The following is a 22,878-nucleotide window of genomic DNA, read 5'->3' as shown; positions in this document are numbered from 1 at the left end:
AAATGATAAACAGAAATGGGTAAGTATATAAAACTACTTTATTTCCTCTTAGGTTCTTTAAAATATGTATGATCATTTAAAGCAAAAATTATAACATTAGTGGGATTTTCAAAGAATGTAGATAGAATCATGTAACTATCACACTAAGTTCGGAGGAGAGGGTAAATGAGTTTAACATGGTTATAAACTTCTACATTTTGCATTAAGTAGTATACTAATTCTAAGTAGATTGCAAAAAGTTAGTTATGTACATTGTAGTCCCTAAAAAAAAAAAAAAAGCAACCACTAAAAACTGAAAATGATATAAAAAAGATATACTGTGAAAGTCAATGAAAAAAATTTTAATTATTCAAAGAATCCAGAAGAAGGCAGGAGAATAAGAACAGAAGCACAAAAAACAGAAGACAAAGAGAAAATGACTAATAAAATGATAAAAACAAAAAAATATAGACCTAAATTTAACCATATTGATAATCATACTAAATGTTAATGCTCTTCAAAGAGACAGTCGAGAAAATGAAAAAGCAAGCCACATAGAGAATATACTCACAATGCATATATCAAAGAATTTGTTTCCAGAATATATAAAGAACTTTTATAACTCAATAATAATAAGACAAACAACTTGATTTTTTTTAACTGGGCAAAAGATTTGACTAGACATTTAAATATAAACGTCCAATAAGCACATGGAAAGATAATCAACATCAGCAGTCATCAGGGAAATGCCAATAAAGCCACAATGAGACATCACTACACACCCATTAGATTCGCTAAAATTAATAACACTGACAATACTAAGTATTGGCAAGAATGTGGAACAACTGGAACTGTTGGTAGGAATATAAAATGGTACAACCACTTAAGCAGCTTTATTTGCAATAGCTAAAAACTGGAAAAAAAACTCAAATATCCATTCCCAGGTGAAAACAAATTATATCTTAAACCCAGAAATAAAAAGGAACAAACTACTGATATACATAACATGGCTGAACCACAAAATCATTGTTGAGTGAAAGAAACCAAGCAGAAAATATTCTATTTATATAAGTGTATTTATATACACTTCTAACGCACACACAATATAAGAACAAATTAATCTATTGTGACAGAAAGCAGGTTAATGGTTGCCTGAGGAAGGGGGTAGATGAAGGCATGGACTGCAAAGAGGCTGAGGGAAATTTTTGACAGTATAGGAAATGTTCATCATCTTGTTTGTGGAGATGGTTTCATGGGTGTTGATGCATATGTCTAAACTGATCAAATAGTTAAGTTTTAAATATTTGCAGTATATTATTAATGGATTTCCAAATATTTCAATTATACTTCAATAAAATTAAAAATCAAATTAAAAGAACATTTTGTGAGTCCAGCTCTGCAGTTGCTCAAATGTATCTGTTGGGATTTTTAAATGTCAGTATGAATACTCCTTTCTTCTGCTCCTGAGATGAGACTCAATAGAGAAATAAACACAGAACCAGACTGGAAATCAAAATGTTAGCACATTAATATAAAATTATAATAAAAACTGGATTGAAGGACATGATTTTGAAGTGTGTTCTCAATGGACTTCCTAATACTTCACCTTAAAATTTAACTTCCTCATGCTGCTATAGGCAAAGTTGGACAACACTAGGCTTCCTGGAAACCACAAGTTTTTTACAATACAGTAAAGACTTGTATAAACCTACTCTGCAGAAAGCCCAGGAGGTGCTGAGCCATGCATACATGCTGTTTCTTCTCACAAATGTACTAATGAATTAAGTCACCCTTCAAACGGGAAAGTGAGAGGTGGAAAGAAAAACCAGGAGTATTATTCTGGCTGAAATTCTGTATGGAAGCATGAAGTCAGGGAAATAAGGGAATACCCCAGTAATGGCTACCAAACTTATGGTATTTTCGTTTAGGACTTAGGTGCCTAAAATTTCACAGAAAAATTTTAACTACAGCAACTATGTTTAGCCTAAGTGCTCTAATTAGCAGACCTTTGTTTTTTAAATTTACAATTTGATTATATGTTTCCTCAAATTTGTGGAATAAGTGAGGTAGAATAAGTAATCCACACATAAAATTTCCTCCAACATTTCCTTACAAATTTATTTGAATTCTATTATGTTCTTCTCTGTACTTCATTATAGTTGGTGTGCTGAAGATTACTTTCAAGACACTCTTAACCAGGTGAACTGCTCCTTGTGTAGCCTGTTGAAATTGAGTAAGAGGCAACTGTCATTCCCGTTTCATGCTGTTATGCAACCTAACAGCATGCTGCTAACACTGGCCTTTACCCCATGCAATAAAATTTGTAAGTATGAAGTACTTTTCTGCTATTTTTATTAAGGTTTTTCCATTTGGAATGAAGTTGTTTTGTTTTTAATCAAGCTCCTCTTTCTCAGTTTAATGTCACTAACATTTGTGTCATGACTTCCAAAGTCACTGATTTTACCTTCCCAGGGTGATTTTTATTGTATTAATTTCCTTTGGGAGCCCTGGTGGCACAGTGGTTAAGAGCTACAGCTGCTAACCAAAAGGTCAGCAGTTTAAATCCACCAGTCACTCTGTGGAAACTCTATGGGGCAGTTCTACTCTGTCTTATAGGGTCACTATGAATTGGAATCAACTTGATGGCAATGGGTTTGGTTTTTTTGTTTAGTTTCTTTTAAGCCAAACACACTGGATCTCCATATACAACTTTTTTGTCTGTATTTGACTAATAGTTCTTCTTGTGTCAATGCTTTTGATTCTTACTACTTGTTTTCTTTCCCTTTGGAAATGCTAGTGAAAGCATTAAACAGAGAAAGTAGATGCCATACCTTTATTGAACATGCACTGATATTTTGTAGATTTAAAAAATTATTTTAGGTTGTTGTCTAATGAATTCACTAGTATAACTAAACCCATAACTGAATTAATTCAATTTAATTCTGTTGGTAACAGAAAAATTGTAGCTAGCAATTATGTTCATTTCTGAACACTATATAAAACCTGATCCATGAAACATATTTAGACTTCCAAATATTTTTCCCTTTATCTCTACCAGGCACTATGAAATTCTTCATATTTAATGTATGAAAGATAATCATTTGTTTAAAAACTACTTTAAAAGATTTAAGGCAACTTAAAATAAAAGCACAATGTAAGACCAAAAGCTATGAATATATTCAATTGTTCAGCAATTTATTGAGGGCCCACTGTGTACCAGATTTTTATGTGCCAGGTATCCAGAAAAGAGAAATAAATAGACTTTATCTTGAAGAGCTCACGGTTTGGTTATTGTGGTTGTTGTTAGGTGCCGCTGAGTTGATTCTAACTCATAGTGACCCTGTGTACAAGAGAGCAAAACACTGTCCTGCACCATCCTCACCATTGTTGCTGTGCTTGAGCCCATTGTTGCAGCCACTGTGTCAATCCATCCCATTGAGGTTCTTCCTCTTTTTCGATGACCCTTTACTTTACCAAGCATGATGTCCTTCTCCAGGGACTGATCCCTCCTAATAACATGTCCAAAGTATGTGAGACATAGCCTCACCACCCTTGCTTCTAAGGAGCATTCTGGTTGTACTTCTTTCAAGACAAGTTTGTTCGTTCTCTTGGCAGTCCATGGTATAGTCAACATTCTTCACCAACACCACAATTCAAAGGCGTCAATTCTTTTTCAGTCTTCCTTATTTATTGTCCAGCTGTCATATGCATATGAGGCAATTAAAAACACCATGGCTTGCGTCAGGTGTACCTTAGTCCTCAAGGTGACATCTTCGCTTTTCAACACTTTAAAGAGGTTTTTTGCAGCCTTTGCCCAATGCAATGCATCTTTTGATTTCTTGACAGCTGCTTCCATGGGTGTTGATTGTGGATCCAAATAAAATGGAATTCTTGACAACCTCAGTCTTTTCTCCATTAATCATGATGTTGCTCATTGGTCCAGTTGTGAGGATTTTTGTTTTATGTTGAGGTGCAATCCATACTGAAGGCTGTGGTCCTTGACCTTCATCACTAAGTGCCTCAAGTTCTCTTCACTTTCAACAAGCAAGTTTGTGTCATCTGCATAACAAAGGTTGTTAAAGAATTTTCCTTCAAACCTGATGCCCTGTTCTTCTTCATTTAGTCCAGCTTCTCGGATTATTTGCTCAGCATACAGACTGAATAGGTATGGTGAAAGGATACAACCCTGATGCACACCTTTCCTGACTTTAAACCATGCAGTAACTCCTTGTTCTATTCGAACAACTGCCTCTTGATCCTTGTACAGGTTCCTCATGAGCACAATTAAGTGTTCTGGAATTCCCATTCTCCAAAATGTTATCCATAATTTGTTATGATCCACACAGTCGAATGCCTTAGCATAGTCAATAAAACACAGGTAAACACCTTTCTGGTATTCACTGCCTTCGGCCAGTATCCACCTGACATCAGCAATGATATCCCTGGTTCCACGTCCTCTTCTAAATACGGCTTGAATTTCTGGCAGTTCCCTGTTTGGTGGGGGAGACAAACAAGTTAACTGGTAATTATAAAGCAGTTTGATAAGTTGTAATAGAGGTAAACATAGGGTTTTGTGGAAGTACACAAGAGTAGCAGTTTCTCAGCCTGGGGTCAGGAGGCATCAAAGAAAGAGACTCAGAGGTTACACTTGATTTGAGTCTTTAAGTAGGAGTTTATTGGATGGACAAGTGTAAGAAGGTGTTCTAAGCAGAGATGACCAAACAAAGGAGCAAAATAGGTAATATTAGGAGGAAAATGATATAAAGTATTTAAAGATTTATTCATTAGTTAGGTACAAATCATTAGAAGCTCGTGTCTTAATCCACTGGATTATTTTTGCATTCCTGGAATAAAAATCTATCTGGCCACGATGTGTTCAGCTTTAAAATGCTGTTGTATTCAGTTTGTTAATGTTTTATTTAGGATATTTGCATTTATTTTCATTATTAAATTGGACTGTAGTTTTTTTTGTTTTGTTCTTTTCTTCTGCTATTCCTAATTTAGATCATCATTATGTTAACTTTGTAGAATGAGTTAAGGTTTCAGAGGTAGAATTTTGGGTAGCCTTTTCCATTTCCCCTATGGTCGTTGGCCAGTTTAAGTATTCTGCCTCTTCTTATATCAGTTCTCATAATTTGTATTTTTTAGGTAACATCCTATTTAGTTAAAAATGTTACTTTATTTACAAGTTAAACTGAGTATTCTTATAATTTTTAAACTTCTCTTTAGATATTTACATTCTTCTGTTAATTCCAAATTTTTATTTGCATTTTCACCTGTTTTCTCTTTGATCAAATTTGTAAGAGAACCATCTGTTCTATTAGTATTTTCAGTGGACCAGCTCTTGATTTTATCTTACTTGACCTTTCAACAGCATCAGATCCTAATTTTCTACATTTCATCACTTGGCCCTAAATGACACAAAATTCTTAAAAAGTAAGCTATGGGAAAATACATTAATTCACAGGAACGGGGAGCCCTCTGGAGGCTGGAATTTCAATATTTTGTATTTATTGAGATTGTATTTCATAATGAAAATAAGATCATAGGAAGAAAATTCCATTTGTAATAAGAGCATATAAATTTAAATTTAATATGAAATATGTATAGTATATATACACATATATAGTATATATACATATACTTATATGGTACTTACTATGTGCTAGAAACTTTCAAGCACTTCACATATACTAACTCATTTAATCTTCACAATAACTCTAGGAGGCACTATTACTATGAACCCCATATTAGAGAAGGGGGAAATGAGGCACACAAAGGTGAAATGGCATAGCTGGATTTGGAACCCAGGCAGTCTGATTCTAGCTTATGTGCTTTAAAGCACTGTGCTCTGCTAAAGTGTGCATGCATACAGATGTACACACACATGTACATACACAGAAAATTGTAAAACTACTGGGAGAAATAAGAAAAGACTTGTGTAAATGAAAAGCCATATCAGGTTCTCTGATTTTGAAAACTTTAAAGTATGTCAATTCTCCAAATTAATCTATAACTTATATATCATCTCAATCATAATCCCAGGACAGGTAATCCCTGATTTACCATGAGGTTCCATTCAGAGGACTCTGTCATAGGTAGGTTCTGACATAAGTCTAATACCTCATTTTTTCTTTTTTAGTTTTCATTATTATTGCCTTTTATTGTCAGTATCTTTATAAATCCAATCTTTATTTGTCTTTGGGAGTTGGCATGAGAATGACAATATCAGCAAATTATGTACTGATCTATGCCGTACATACTATTAATGATAAAATTAAAAAAAAAAAGATGGTCATAAGTGCAGTTCATTGTAACTCGAATATGCACATATAATCTGGGACTACCTGTATAAGAAAATGTGGGATCTTGACAAAATGTTTCTTATGTTCATTTTTAAGAATAAACCTTACAGAGTAGCCAGGAAATTGTTTAGAAATAAGAGTAACAAGGGCCATTTCCCCATCAGAAATTAAAACTTTAATAATTAAAGCAGTGGTAATAGCACAGGAATAAGCCACCAACAGAAAAAATTAAAAATCCAGAAAGTAAAAAAAAAGTGTATATATACATATATAATTTAGTATATAATATGTAATTTAAAATCAGAAAGGAAAAATCAATAAATAGTGTAGGGATAGCTAACTATATAAGAAAAACTTAATTATAAACCAGTTTCATGCCTTTTACACACACACACACACAGATTCCAGAAGATTCTAAATGTAAAAGTTGACATAATAAAAACAGTAGAAGAAAATTATTTGAACACTGGTACTACTTTCTAAACATTGCTCTAAAAGCAGAAAGAGTAAAGGAAGAGAATTATAAATTTGACTACAGAATATTTTTTTTTTAAGTTCTATCCATGAAAACTCATAGTATTCCTCCAATTTCTTTTTACCTTCTGATTTTAAATAACAGGTAAAAACTTGCTAAAGGTGTGTGACCAGTATTCTTAAGTGGATAATATAGACTTCAACATAATACTGCCAAAGTCATTTTATCAGAATGGGAGGGTTTGTTTTCTTTCTTTCTAAATGAAAAATAAACACTATGTGTGAGGGTGAGTCACAACCTAGAGTGCTTTTATTCTTGGTGAACAATAAATCTCTCATGATTCTTAACCTGAAAGACTATGGTCTTAACAGGCATTTACTCATTCATTCAATACTTTTTCAATAACTGTTAACATCCAAGTATACAGCTAGGATATATGGGGAAACAAAACTCTGAAACCACAGGTACTGTAGTAGAAAGAATTCCTGAGTTGGAATTTGGGTTATCCTGGAACACTTGAGCCCTTGGGCAGGTCACTTAACCTTTCTGAGCCTCAGTTTCTTTATCTGTTAGTAAAGTATAATAACACCTTGAAGTATTGCTATGAAGATCAGAAACAAATATTTATTGAGCTCCTACTCTTTTCTAGGCTCTTAACACAAATGAAAGATTTTGTTAAAGGTGCAATATGAAGTGCTATACAAAAATATGTTAACTCATCCAACAAGTCCCCTGCTCTAAAGAAGGGAAGGGGAGAGGAAAGGCAAACAACTGTACATACAATTAATGATAATTGTAACGATAATTTAGACACAGAGAGGAAAGCCATGTTAGGGGAGAGAATGAAGATGCACATGAAAGGAAATAACCTATGAGCTAAATTCTGGAGGTGAGTGGAGAGGAAATTAAGAATCCAAGAGGAATGGTACTCTTTGATTTTGATATCTGTTTTTATCCTGTGATACAGAATGCATTTTTCTAGGTAAAATATAATTTGGGAAGTAAATAAATACTGAAAAGACAACAGTCTTGGAAAGAAAGACGTATACTTATCCTAAGGAAGAAGAGTAAGAAAATGCCAAATAACACTGCATAGACATTTTGAAATGAAAAGAGAAACTTAAAGGAGTAGACAGTTTGGTATGCTTGCTTATGGTGACCACCTTGGTCCGGTCAATGAGTGGAAGCGGGGGAAGTGCAGCAATGAACAGATGGGCTGAGTTTGGACATGTTCTGCTGGTACCTATTGACCTAGACCATGGGAGCTAGGGATGAGACAGAAAGAGAGAGGAAGGGCTGGCTAACCAGAAGTGAAGGGAATTGTGTGGACTTCTGAGTTCATGGGTGGAGCCCATTGACCTAGCCCAAGGTGGCTAATTTCCTCTGGGAATAATATTTATGTAAATATCTTATTTTCTCTGCCACATTGACTGAGTTGAATCCATTTGCTCTCCCCAACTAGCAGAGTCCCTTGTACATAATAGGTGCTTAAATAGTTGATGGGTAAATCAATGAATGAGCTACCACACTATAGATGTTAGAGGACCTAAGTTTTAGACCTATCTCTGTAGTTTTGGGCAAATTGTTAACCTCATAAGGCTGTAACATTAGGAAGGCATTAGGTTGAATATTACCCTGGGAACTTATTAAGTGTAAAGAGTAAGACCTTCCATTTTTTCCAAAGAAATAGAGACCCAAGTATCACTGTTTATTTCTACCCATGGCTTTTTTAGGGTTACAGAGTCAAGTCTAAGCATGGATAAAGTTCTTATCCTGGCCAGAGCTTCAAGTAAGTGAATTTTTCAATGTGTATAAAATATCCAGTAAGCATGTGAGATATGAGATGGCTTATAATAAGAAAAATGTCGAGGACCTGAACATGTGGAACAAAGAAAAGCAATACTGTTTATAGAGGCAAACGTTACAAAGATACAAAAACATTCGGCCTCTTGTATTTGAAAAAAGGTAAACTGCATGAATATGAAATCTTATGTTTGTCTTCTATATTTGTGAAACTTTCTTTACATGGTACTGCTGCCACAGTTCTATCCAGCATTATCTAGTTTAATTAAATAAGTTGTACTAAATATGTTTAAATATTTTTACTCTCAACCTCGATGCGAAACAGCCCTTTACTGATCAAAAGATAGTATGTGAGGCTACACCTATAAATTAGCAGCCACAAGACAATAAATTACTTATGCAACACATTTGTGTAATATTCTTGTCATTCCATACATCCAGATTTTCTGCTTGATCTGGTCTGAGCTAATCTGCAATTCTGTCCCAAGCTGATTATCTGCCACATCCACACTATGTTCATATTGGCTGGTGTGTGTATGTGTGTGTGTGAGAGAGATACTTCATACACATTGATGCTCCTGCAAAAACACAGAAAGCCTATATTTAATAGAAAAGACAAAAATAAAAATGGTGATAGCCATTATTCCAAAACGACCTAGTGCCAGCTTTTAAGAAGTAAATTCAATTAAATATTTATTTCAGTTCTTACTCTGGATAAAACACTGTGCTAGTTACTAGAGTATATAACATAACTAAGACAGGTCCATGATCTCAAAAAGATTGTAGTCTGATGAAGGAGGCAGATACGAACAAAACAATTATAAATGCAAAGCATGAAAATTACCCAGAGTGACATACTGACAAAAACTGTAGGAGTGCCAAAAAGGTAACAATTAGTTCTTACCAAAATTATCAGTGGGAGAAGGAAACATTTGAACTGAACCTTGGAAAATGAATAGGGTTTCAACATCTGATAAGGCTGTAAAATAAAACAAGAACAAAGATTTGGAAGCAGGAGAATCTGTGAGATATTCAGAGAATAGTCAAAGGTTCAGGGTGCCAGAGTAAATGGAGTTGAGGGTGTAGTTGTTCCATGCTAAGGATTTTAGATTTTATCCTGTAGGTGATAGAGAGCTGAGATTTGAGCAGGGGAGTGATGTTATCAGTTGTTTCAGAAATATCATCCTGGTAGCAGTGTATAGAATTGTCTGACAAGATGAAACATAAGAGCAACTTCAAACAAGGATTTGTGAGCTTCTTAAAGGCAAAGATTTTTTTTCCCCTTAATTTTGCATCCTCAGTGCCTAATATTATGCCTGGCACAAAGTATGTTCTCAATAAACATTAAATGTTATTAGAGTCCAGTGTCGCTTAATGTCCAAGATACGTTTTGGGAAATAGGATGTTATGGGTTTTGGATGTTGTGCAAACATGTCTAAATTGCGAGCAATAGCATTCTTTGATTTTCCATCCTTGTGGTGTTTAATAACCTTTTGTTTCATTTCCAAATCTATACTTCTCCTTTGCCTCTTCCTGCTGCTATCACTAGCACTGGTTTTGCTGTGTTTGAGAGCCATGATGCACTTCTTGATAATATTTTCAAAAGAAAATTAAACAGAGAGATAATGCTACAACACTCGAGATGCATAATACACAAGATTGGATGCTGCTGCCTATGAGTCGAAGCATATATTGTTATACAGTAACTAGGGAAAGTTTACATTGAAATAATGATAGAAAGTATAGTACAGCACATACATAAACCAATAATATAGGCATTATGATTATCAAGACATGTATTATAAGTTTTATATGTACTGTACCATTATACACCGGGCAGTGGAATCACTTTGTATACAAGAGCCATGTGATACATGTATTCACATGTTGCATGTGGGAAGGCATTGCATTCATTACATCTGGTTACATCCACTATGTCTGGTTATACCCACTATGTCCCATTCTCCAGTAGGGATTTCTGAACTCTCTTATAACCTTATGGGACCACGGACATATATGCGGTCAGATGTCGCCTGTCTTAGTTATCTAGTGCTGCTGTAATAGAAATACCACGGATGGCTTTAACAAAGTGGAATTTATTCTCTCACATTCTTGGAAGCTAGAAGTCTGAATTCAGGGTGCCAGCTCCAGGGAAAGGCTTTCTCTCTCTCTGGGCTCTGGAGGAAGGTCCTTGTCATCAATCTTCCCCTTATCTAGGAGCTACTCAGTGCAGGAACCTCGGGTCCAAAGGAAATGTTCTATTCCTGGCGCTGCTTTCTTGTTGGTGCGAGGTCCCCTTGTCTTTGTGCTCCCTTCTCTCTTTTATATCTCAGAAAAGACTGATTTAAGACACAAGCTAATCTTGTAGATTGAGTCCTGCCTCATTAACATCATAGAGGTAGGATTTACAACACACATGAAAATCACATCAGATAACAAAATGGTGGACAATCACACAATATTGGGAATCATGGCCTAGCCAAGTTAATACACATTTTGGGGGGACATAATTCAATCCATAACATTGCTTGAATGGACGTTACGCGGCACATGACTGTACTACTACAGCCTCAACAGTACAGCATGTAAATATGATGATAAAGCCTAATATTATTACAAGAGATTTCTACAAATATGTAAAATTAGTGTGGACAGGAGATGGCTTCATTTCTTCCCCTTTATCAAGGCTCCTCAGCTTAGTTCATATTCAAGTATGTGTCTAAGCTTATTTTATTTCCATTTAGATTTAAAGTAACAATAATGTAAATAATGACGAAGTAAAACTTATAGAGAAAAGTAATTATTCTAAGATTTCATGTGCAAAATATTAGAAATAATGATGCAGAAACATTATCAAATAAACAAAAAACCACAGACCATTTTGATATGGGAGTCATATAAAGAAAATTACATTTAGATATTTCCAAAGATAAACAGGGAGAAAATGTTCGCAAAACATATGGTGGACTAAAAGCTAATATTCCTTTTAGAGGTATGGCCTGGTTAAGAGCATGGGCTTGAAAGCCAGCCTGCCTGGATTTGCAAACCTGTCTTATACTTTCTAGCTGTTTAGTATCGGGCAAAATACTTAGACTTTTAATTTCCCCCATTTTCTCATTTGTAAACTGGGGCTCATAGTACAGTATCTACGCTATAAATTATTTCAAAGTGCTTGGAAGAGTGCTTGGCAGAGAGTAAGTGCTCAATAAAAGTTATTTTAAAAATTATTATCCTTAGCATGGCAACCAAACCTGTTGCCGTCGAGTCAATTCCAACGTCAGGGCAGAGTAGAACTGCTCCATAGGTTTTCCAAGGAGCAGCTGGTGGATTTGAACTGCCAACCTTTTGGTTAGGAGCCAAGCTCTTAACCACTGTGCCACCAGGGCGCCACTCTATATATCCCTGAATATATATTTTACCTTTTTTAATAATAGAATCTCCAAGTTGTAACCATGCATATGGCTATTCGAAATAAATACTGCATCTTCTAAATTTAATTGCAGCTAGGTATGACCATGTGACTAGTGCCTGGCCAATAAGATGTAAGCAGAAGTGTCATATGACAGTTTATGGGAACCTTCCTTAAGAGACAACTGGATACCCCTCAGGTTCTCAAAATTAATAAGTATAAAATTACTAAGGGTTAGTAACAAGAAGACTGCAGTCTGATGAGAGACGCAGACATGAACAAAATAATTATAATGCAAAGCACAAAAATTGCCCAAAGTGAGGACACTGATAAACACTGTAGGAGTGCCAAAAAATTAATTCTCACCAAAATTATTAGGGGGAGGAGGAAACACAGAGCAATGTTGTGGTTGCTGTTTGCTGTCAAGTCGATTCCAACTAATGACAACCCCGTGTGTGCAGAGTAGAACTGCTCACAGGGTTTTGAAGCCTGTGACCTTTCAGAAGCAAATCGCCAGGCTTGTCTTCTAAGGTACCTCTGGGTAGGGTTTGAACCTCTAATCTTTTGGCTAGTAGTAGAGTGCTGAATCACTTGTATCACTCAGGGACTCCTGCTGGTGCAAGTGTAAACTGATACAATCACTTTGGTAAACGGTTTGGCATTACTGAATAATTGTGAGGGTATGCATTCTCTATAATCCAGAAATTCATTCCTCAATGTCTATCCTAGAGAAATGTGTGCACATGTCTACCAAAATACAAGTACTAGGTTTGTAATAGCCAAAAATTGTAAAAAAAATCCAAAGCTCCATCAACAGTAGAATGGTTAAACAAAATTGAGGAATATTTATAAAATGGAATTCTATTCAACAATGAAACTGAATTAACATACATACATACAACAACATACATTGAATAAAGAAGCAAGAACCAAAAGGATACGAACAGAAGATTCAAAAACAGGCAAAACTATACTGCTTAGAAATACATACTTGGGTGAAACACTTTAAAGAAAAGCAAGGAAATGATTACCCTGAAGTCAGAATATAGTTATCTCTAGGTCTTTTTTTAGGTCTAGAGGGAGACTGCCCTAGTGAGAGTTGAGATTAGAAAAGGAAACAGGGCATCTAAAATTATTGTAATTTTTGTTTTTTTTACTTGAATGGAGGTTACATGGATGTTTCTTTAAAATAATTTTTAAAACCATACATTGTCTTATGCACTTTTCTGTATGAACATTATATTTCACAATTTTACAGATATATAAAGAAACACTGTGCCCTTGGCTTCTCTTTTTCATTCCTGCCTTCGCCCTGCTGCCTAAAACACAGATATTGTCACCTGAGACCATGAGAACAAGGACCACAACATCTGAATATCAAAGTACTGAGCTGGAAGGTGGGTAAGTCCCTGAGGCCTTTGTGGGACAGTCCTGAACCTTTTATCTCTGGATTTCATTTACATGAAAGAGAAATGAATTTTATCTTATTTATGTTATTTTGGAATTTTCTGTTATTTGTAGCCAAATCTAATCTTAACCAACACATCTATATATAAGATCCACAAGAAAACAACCTACCCAATAAAAAAACAGGCTGACCTCAGCCACTAACAAATAGACACACACACAAAAATTAGGCAATCAATTCAAGGTAGAAGAAATCCAAAGAGCTCATAAACATATAAAAATTGTTTAATTTTAGCAGTAATCAGAGAAACGCATATTAAAATGAGATAGTATTTTTTATGCATCAGACTGACGGACTATTTTAAAGAACAATAGATTCAGTGATGTTGAATATTCAGGAAGATGGTCCCTGTCAGATATTGTTAATGAAAATTGCTATTAATTTTTGGAAGGTAAATTGGCAATATTTATTAAATGCACTTGCAATTTGAGCCAGCAAACCAACAGGAAACTATGTCATGGAAATAACAGTGACAATATTCAGGTATGTGTCCAAAAATTCTTATTGAAACATTGTCAAGGTAAAAACCTGGAAACAATCTGTTAAATCCATCCATAGTGAAATGTTTAGATAAATCATGGCACAGCCCTACTATGAAATATTATGCATCTGTTTTTTTGTTTTTAAGGGTGTTAGATCTATGTATCTTGACCTGGAAGGTTGTTTATGATGTATTATTTAGTGAGGAAAGTAAATTACCCATTTTTATATAATTAGCCAGCCAACTTTGTATATGCGTATCTGTGTAAGTTTGTATGAACATGGAGGAAAATATGAAAAGATACACCCCAGATTGTTAACACTGGTTACCTGGTGGGGAGGGGAGGACAGGCTAGTGGTGATGATATTAATGGAGATTATTTTTTCTGTAAACATCTTTGGATGATTTCACTGGCTACAGTGAGTATAAGTATTTTGCTTTTGTAATTTCTACAAAATTATTTAAATTGATTTTAATAAAACATATATATCCAAGAATACGAAATAATTAATGTACCTCAATGTCAGGTAAACATCTTTAAAACAGATTCTTGCCAAACATTTAATCCATTTCACTGAAGCAAACTGCACAGACCTGTACAAAATAATGAAGATAACTTAAGAAAATAATGTGATGTATTCACTAAAGTTTCACAATTAGTATTTAGGTAATAATTATAGTTATAATTGAAAGACACCCATGTGTTAGCAAAATAAATAAGTGCGTGTTACTTAATTTTCTGGGATGGAATTTTAATGCCAAGCATATCATTAAAAGACAGGAATTAAGAAATAGAAAGCAACAGTTCCTCTTCCTCATCAGGTGGGTTCAGAGATTCCAAAAGGAGCGTGAGAGAGTGTGTGTGTATGTGTAAGGGGGTGGCTGCATTCAAACCCATTATCTTCTAACGCCGCTGAAATGTTCCTCCACCATCAAGACATGACCAAGTCCATGGTGGACACGTGAGTCCTTTTTGCCTCTCCCTTTTGTTTCCTCCTTCCCCTGAACCCGTTTGGTTGCTAAATCCTCTCAATTTTACCTCTGGAACGCTTCTGCCTTTTCCTTTCCTCTAGCCTTATGGGTGAGCCTTGTTGCGTTGTGCCAGGGCTAGCTAATAACGCTGGAGCCACCGCTGCCAAAACAGCCCAGACTCCTTCGCCGGGTCTTCCAGACCCGTCACACCCTTCGCACTGGGCTCCTTCTGGCTTCCTGCCACCTTCTCCACCGTCACACTCTGCCCCATGATGCATCAGTGTTATTCACCCGGGAGGACCTCGGCTCCGCCCAGGACGCACTGCAAAGTGGGCACCCGCCGACGGAAGCTCAGGAGCCTGAAGGGTAGGCTGGAGTGGGGCGGGGCTTGTCCTGGCCAATGGAGAACCTGAGGGCAGGGCCAGAGGTCACGTGTCAGTGGGCGTGAACTTCCCCAGAGAGGAACGGTGGGCGGCGGTTTTACCTCAGGTACAGTCCCTGAGAGAATGGTGAAAAGAGAGAAGGGAGGTGTTTCTTACACCCAGGGAAACTAAAGATCTAGAAGGGGCAAAACTATAAAAATGGCAGCTCCGAAATATCTGGAAAACAGATTTGTTTGGCCCGGCCAATGTGGCACTGTGGGGACAAGGCCCCAGACTCAGCGTCCGTGTAACCTGATTAGGCCAGAATAAAGGGTGTGAAGGGCACAGGAAGGTCGTGGGATAGAGTAAAAACCTCGCCTCCTCTGCGATTTCACAGTGTTAAACGCAGTGACGAGGGTGAGGGAGCGAGAGGGACGATCTCCTGATGCTTTTGGCTGGTGAGAGGAGATGGGAAGCACAGGCCCAAGAATTCACACACATCAATGCGTGGTATTAAATCATTTTAGAACGCTTACTTCCCCCGTTTGTGAACAAGAGCCTGACCTAATTGTTGTATCTTTGGCCCGATAGATAAAGCACAAGAGGTAGTGCAAGAGAAACAAAGCCTTTAGAAGTAGGTAAGAAAATAATTTGGGAAACGCTGCAATTCAAAAGTACCCTCTCCCTGACCATGATTTTGTTGGTTTTCCCGTGTCTCTGATTTTAGAAATAAGGCCAGTTTATCTCTTTGGAAGCCCTGGTGACGTAGTGGTTAAGTGCTATGGCTGCTAACTAAAAGGTCGGTGGTTCAAATGCACCAGGCGCTCCTTGGAAACTCTATGGGGCAATTCTGTTCTGTCCTATAGGGTCGCAATGAGTTGGAATTGAATCCATGGCAATGGGTGTTTTGTTTTGTTTTGTTTTATCTCTTTCCATCCACTTACTATTATAACATGGATTCAAATATCTTTAGTGCAATGAAATAAAATTAACAAATGAAAAATTCTATGAATGTACATAATGAATGGCATCTTATTTAAACACTAAATATTTAGCACAAATTTAAATGATTCACTTCAATACAACAGATTATTGGAATGGAACCAAAGTTAATAGAAACATTTTAAAAATAAATGCAAACAATAAATTGTCTTAATGGGTAAACTAGTATAGTTGTTTGTGACTTTTTAAAATGACTTACAGAATGAGTCACAATTAGGTAATTTCTTCTGAAAGAGCAATATCAAGAAATGGACATACAGAATCAATATTTGCTTCAAAGATCAGTGATACACTGTAGAAAAGGTATATTAGTACAAGGATTAGAAATACCATCAGAGAAGTAATCACCAGTACCACCACCCATCTCTCGTTTTGTTGTACTGTATGGGCTTGTGTGTTGCTGTATTGCTGGAAGCTATGCCATCAGTATTTCAAATACCAGTTGGGTCACCCATGGCAGACAGGTTTCAGAGGAGCTTCCAGACTAAGACAGACTAGAAAGAAAGACCTGGTGATCTGCTTTCGAAAATGTGCCAATGAAAACTTTACAGTTCACAACAAAATATTCTTTGATGTAGTATGGAAGATGAGCACCCTAGGCTAGAAGGTACTACACAATAGCCACAACAATAGACTCGAGCATTCTAAGGATCATGAAGATGGTGTAGGGCTGGGCAAAGTTTCATTCTGTTATATGTAAAAAAGAAAAGGTTATCATTATTTGAAGCCGACTCAAAGGCGACTAACAATTACCTGTAAGAAAATGCCATTTTGGCATTGTTTAAGTAAAAGTGAAACAGGATGGCAACACTGTGTATTCCCCGTATTTGTTGGTACCACAGAATCTAACGGTATTAAAGATAATTCATATAAAACCTTTAGGCTTATTTTAATTGAAAAGCTTACTGTAAAATCCAAAAAGTTTTCTGAGTCATTAATAAAATAATTGTGTTCTGGGTTGTTTAAAAGGAGCCTTGTTCACGAAGTGGTTAGTGCTTTGCTGCTAACCAAAAGATTGGTAGTTTAAACCCATCAGCTGCTCTGTGGGAGACAGATGTGGCAGCCTGCTTCTGTAAAGACTTACAGCCATGGAAACTCTATGGGGCAGTTCTGCCCTGTCCTACAGGGTCAAAATGAGTCAGAATCAACCCAATGGAGTGTGTTTGGTTGAATTTTGGGTTGTTTAAGAGGTTTACTATTGGGTTTTTTTGTTTTTTTTAATCCGGAAGTTGACTAGTCAAGGATGTTAACTTGATGGTAATTAAATAGAAGAATAAATTTGTAGTCCATTAATGCAGACTGGATCTTCAGGTCTTCTGGTCCAATGCTATAGGTAAGGAAATAGGTCAACTTCAGACAAACTTAATATAATGACTAAAGCAAGACTGCTTGGGTTAAAATGTATGTTTCATTGACCAAAAACTTACTGACAAACTACTATTTGGAAATTTCTAGCTTACATCTGAACTCCTCAGGATATTTTAAATGATTGATCAAAAGACTAAGAACTATCTGATAAACTGGAGTCTATCCCAAAGTAACTTTTCTAAATTGTAATTCTTCTGGTTTTCACATAAACGAGAAACATTCTGGACTAATTCAGCATTCTAAATTTTACTTATTGCTCCATTAGATGGGTTTTCCAATAATTGGCCTAGGAGTAATATACTGTAATTGCTTTATTCCAAATGAGCTAGCTCTTAGGGAATTCTGACTTCAGGCTTTTTATTTTATAAGTAAGAATATGGAAACAATTTCCCAGATCCTACTCCACTGCTTCAGCACAGAGTTTAGCCCTTGGTTATGCAGTTTCAAAAACAGTTAAGAAACATGGTTATCCTGGGAAAACCATTCTACCGGTCCTGTGAACTTCAGTCTCTTTTGGCTGAACTTCATAATTTGTATTAGATATATTTCAACCTACCAATTAGATGTATGGATTAAACAAAATGAGAAAATGTGTAGTTTTTATATCACCATATATTATTTTCATATTAAGTTTAAAATCAAAATAAAGAATGTTATTTTTGTAGTTAATGTTTATCAGTCAGAGTCTTTTTTTAAAAAAGAATGAACCAAAATTTTGTGATTAAGAGAGGTTTTCTGCTCCTAAATTTGCTGTTTTACCGACATTTCATTTTAATTTTTTATTTCTAGTTGTTGAAGTTTGTACTGCTTTCAAAGAAAGAAGATATGTTTTCACCAATCAAATATTATGCAATAGACTATTTATATGAGGTAGAGTATTATTGGTTCACTACCTATTTACTAAGACTGCAAAGATATAAATTGTTTTTTTTTTTTTCTATAGAAAACAAAAATTAAGGCAGCCATATTATACTGTTAACTGAAAAAAAGCACATTGCTAAATGGTATATAAATAGTAAGATCTTTTTTTGTCAATCGTGCAGGCACATACATGCACACACACACACACTCTCTCTCTCATGCATACATATTTTAGCCTAGCCTAGAAAAAAAAAAATCTACGAAAATACATCAAATTATTACTGATTGTCTTGGGGGGATTAGTTTTCTAGGGACTTTGACTTAGTTAAGTGGTTCTGTGTTATTTGATATTTTACAATAAGCTTGTATTGCTTTTAGAGAAAAATCCTACACTTTTAAAAGAGTATAAAATTTTACTATTCTGAATATTGATAAATAAGTGGTATGTATTGAAATATTTTTAATCTTACTTTCTTACACAGAATGTAGTTAGAAAGAGGTTTTGCAGAGATGCTTTATTGCTCCAAATCCCTTCTTGTTTACATCAAGATAAAAATTATCATGCAGGAGTTACTGATGATGAATTTAGGAGGCCATGGACAAGAGGTGTGTTTTGCTTATATTTCTCAAAAATCTGTTTTAAAAATTATTTCATAGCACAGGGCAGTAAATTACTAAGAAAAAATAGTGTTTTCCTCATTAAATTTATTTACATTTAGTCATCATTTAGTTTACATATTAATATTTTTATTACAGAATTCAGGTGACAAAGTTAGGAATTGGAAAGCTTATACTAGATATGAATAGAACAAATAAAAGATATGTAAATGATGAGGTCTTAAAATATTCTAACATTGTAAACATTTGTAGCATTATAATAGGATTTTGTCAGACTGTATGAGGACTACTTAAGGTGTAGCGATACACTGACTATAAAATTATTTTTAAATGTATATGTGTATAATATCATTTTTTGCTTTTATTAAGTCATGGACTTAGGAAAGAGGTAGCTTCCTTAGAGAAGTCAAGTCAGGTAACATTTATTTAGTATGTATTATGTACCAGGCACTGTTACGGGTGCTGAGGACACAGGTACTAAGAAGACATAGAAATGGTCCCGGTCCTTGCTAAATGTATAGAGAAAAGACGATAGTGTAATGTGATGTAAAATTCAAGTGGGCAGTTCTATCTCCTAATATGGTTAGGGAAAGCCCTGTGTGAAGAGGTGGACATTTGAGTTTAGACCTTAATGATGAGAAGGCAACAACTGAGAAAAGATATAGGGGGGAAAGCCTTTTAAGCAGTTGCAGGGTTCCTGACTCAGAAATGAACTTGATGTGTGTGAAGATCAGAAAACTAGGCCACTGTGACTGATTGTTGTTGTTAAGTGCCATTAAGTCTATATATATAGTGACCCTGTATATAACAGAGTGAAATGCTGCCCAGTCCTGTGCCATCCTCACAATCTTTGCTATGTTTGAGCCCGTTGTTGCAGCCACTGTGTCAATCTATCTCATTGAGGGTCTTGCTCTTTTTCACTGACTCTCTACTTTGTGACTAGAGGGTAATGAAAAAAGGGAGATCTGAGAAGTAGACAGTTGCTGAATGATATAAATACTTGTATGCCATGATGTAGAGTTTTACTTATTTATTTATATTATGGTTGATGGGGAAGCCATTGGATGATTTTAAGAAAGGGTGCGATATAATCTGATTTATGCTTTAGAGAGATCATTCTGGTTGTCTAGACGATACAAGGAGTGGGTGCTAGAAGGCAAAAGTAGCCATAGGTACATCAGTGACGAAGCTATTGTAGTGATCTAGAATCTAGACTACTAGAAGAATATAGACTTAGATGAAACATGATGGTGGCTTGGACTAGGCTCATACATAGTAATGGAAATGTGAGAAATAGTTAAAACTGGGATTGTTTTAGAAGTCCAGCCAACAGTGACGAAGCTTAAAAAAAAAAAAGATAGGAATAAAGAATGTCTCCTGGGTTTTTGACCTGAGCAACTGGGTGGAAGGCAGTGCCATTTCCTGAGATAGAGAAAGGCTTATGGGGAAGCCAATTTGTGGCAGGATTCAATAGTTCTACTTTCGCCAGATTAAAATGCCTGTTAGGCATCTACGTGGAGATATAAAGAAAGCAGTTGGTTATACTAATCTTGAGCACAGCTGGTGTTTTAAATTGGAGTCATCAATATATAGATTGCACATAAAGTCATGGAAATGAATGAAGTCAACAAGAGCATGAGTAGAGAGCATAGAACAGAGAGCCTAGGACAGAGCCTGGGAGCACTACAACAGTTAAAGGTGTGACAGAATGAGAAATCAGCTAAGAAGACAAATGAGATAGGAAAATCAGGTAAGTGTGGTGTTGTAGAATTCTAAAGAAGAATGTGTTTCAAGAAGGAGGAAGTAGTCAGATGCATTGGCTCCTCTTAAAAGGTCAAATAAGATGAGGGCAATGAATTGACCATTAGGTTGACTAAATGTAGGCCATTGTGCCACCAGGACTCCTTGTATCAAATTGCTTCTCTTATAGAAGGAAAAAATTAGTTTACCATCTTTTTCTATTTCTTTTAAAAATAATAATATCAATAACAGCCAAATTTTATTGCATGTCAATTACCATTCTAAGCAAATTTCATGTCTTATTACATTTAATCTTTACAACAGCACTATGAAAAGGCTACTATTATTATTTCTAATTTATAGATAAGAAAACTGAGGTACAAAGAGATTAAGAAATTTACCCAAGGTCATACAGTTAATAAGTGGCAGTACAAGGATAAAAATTAGGCAGAGTGATTCCAGAACCTGTACTGTTAACCACTAAACTTTCTAGCCTTTCAGTGAGGCACACATTCAGGTGTTAAGTGATTTGTTCAGGGTAACAAAACTAGTAAGGATCAGCACTGATGGTACGATACAGGCCCTTTAACTCAGTTGCTTTTTCCAAAACTAGTACATAGTCCCTCTCCACAAAGAACCAAAAGTCTAATTTGGGATACAAGTGTTCTAGGGTAAAAATATCACAAAGTTTAGTAAAGCAGAAAGAAAGGTTTTATTCAGCATATATTCAAAGAAACAGAAGTAGGAAACTGACAAGCATGCTGCCAAAGCTTTGTCTGCTCAAGTCCAAGGAATATTACAGAATAGGCAAGAATGGGAAAACAGAGAAGCATGCTGCTAGAGCTGTGTCTGTCCAAGTCCAAGGAATGTTACAGATTGATCAGTGTATTAACACTGCAAAATGGGCAAAACCACTGAAACCTTCACCTCTTTACAGACTGGCTAAAAACTATTAAATCACCATGATTCTACATTTTGAATCATCTTTCTTAACAATCATTGGTATAGCTTTCAGTAACAACAGCCAGACGGGTCCTCATTGGTCCAACAAATCTTACTATTCACTAAATGCTAATAGAAAAAGTTAAGAGTGGAAAGTATATGGGTCTTTTGTGCTCTGTTTATGATTTATGTGAAAGTTTACTTAAAAGATGTTTTCCAAGATTGTCCTTGCTATTGTCTTTATACCTCCAGGCCCAGATGATGTGTTCTTGTGAGTCCTTGTGGGTTCTTATAGGTCCAGCTCTAGCTGGGTCACATTCTCTGTGCTCAAGGACAGGGAATAATAGCTCCAATACTATCTCCTAAATCGCAAGCTATAGATACATAAAATTTTAAAATGGCAATATAAGACTATGTATGATTAAGTCCCGCAGTGAAGGCTACATTATGACTGTTCAAGGACGATATATCCGAGTGAACTGCAATGGTTAAGAAAGGCTTTATAAGGTATAGCATGAGCTGGCGAACAGGACCATCTGGGATGGTAGTACTGTATAAGCAAAAGAGACTATAAAAATGAAGATTGTGTGTTAGGCAATATTGTTCTAACTGTAATTGAGCTTTAAAAATAATAATGAAGGATGATCGTTTAAATATTTGGAAGAAGGTATCACTTTGGAAAAACTAACATTTGTGAACAAATAAAGATAGCAACATAATGTAAAAAGGTGAATGCTTGGCTTGCTTGTATTAAGTGTAAAATAAAATTTTAGAAGCTAATATTTGCCATGCTCCTTTCTAGCCTCAGCTCTTTCAGTTTGGGGAATGACAGATACTTCAGTCTTGGATCAATGGGAAGCAAGTTTCTTTGTGGAGGATTTCCTTGAAAAGTATGTGTCTTTAACCCCAAATTTCTACTTAAAAGAAACAAATAGCCATTTAAATGTGTCCAGATTCTGGATACAGAGAAGCCAGTATACCATTTCTTCCATCAAGGAATTTAAAAATCAGGTTAGGAGAATGATCTGGAGGAGCAGATATTGATATTAAATGTATAGCACAAAGGCAACTTAGCAATGTATGGCAGAGCCTA

The 22,878-nt window shown here is 35.7% G+C and overlaps 1 protein-coding gene and 1 long non-coding RNA gene across 3 annotated transcripts in view; one reads left to right on the top strand and one right to left on the bottom strand.

Moving 5' to 3' along the window:
• Positions 1 to 3,115: 3,115 nt before the first annotated feature.
• LOC126082685 (uncharacterized) overlaps positions 3,116 to 22,878 on the bottom strand; it is a 91,871-nt gene continuing 72,108 nt past the window's right edge. Inside the window, exons 4-5 of one of the 2 annotated variants that reach the window (XR_007518616.1) lie at positions 14,437 to 14,514; positions 3,116 to 4,469 (exon numbers count right to left, since the gene is read on the bottom strand). This is a non-coding gene — a long non-coding RNA (uncharacterized LOC126082685). The remainder of the gene's footprint in view (positions 4,470 to 14,436; positions 14,515 to 22,878) is intronic. The other variant, XR_007518615.1, reaches the window with a different exon arrangement.
• SHOC1 (shortage in chiasmata 1) overlaps positions 22,611 to 22,878 on the top strand; it is a 79,259-nt gene continuing 78,991 nt past the window's right edge. Inside the window, exon 1 of the mRNA XM_049895478.1 lies at positions 22,611 to 22,675. Within this exon, the coding sequence (XP_049751435.1) occupies positions 22,611 to 22,675 (65 nt within the window). The remainder of the gene's footprint in view (positions 22,676 to 22,878) is intronic.

The sequence above is a fragment of the Elephas maximus genome, chromosome 9 (assembly GCF_024166365.1).
Source record: "Elephas maximus indicus isolate mEleMax1 chromosome 9, mEleMax1 primary haplotype, whole genome shotgun sequence".
NCBI lineage: Eukaryota > Metazoa > Chordata > Mammalia > Proboscidea > Elephantidae > Elephas > Elephas maximus.
Note: the sequence above shows the minus strand (reverse complement) of the source record. Positions and strands in the feature narration are given on the sequence as shown.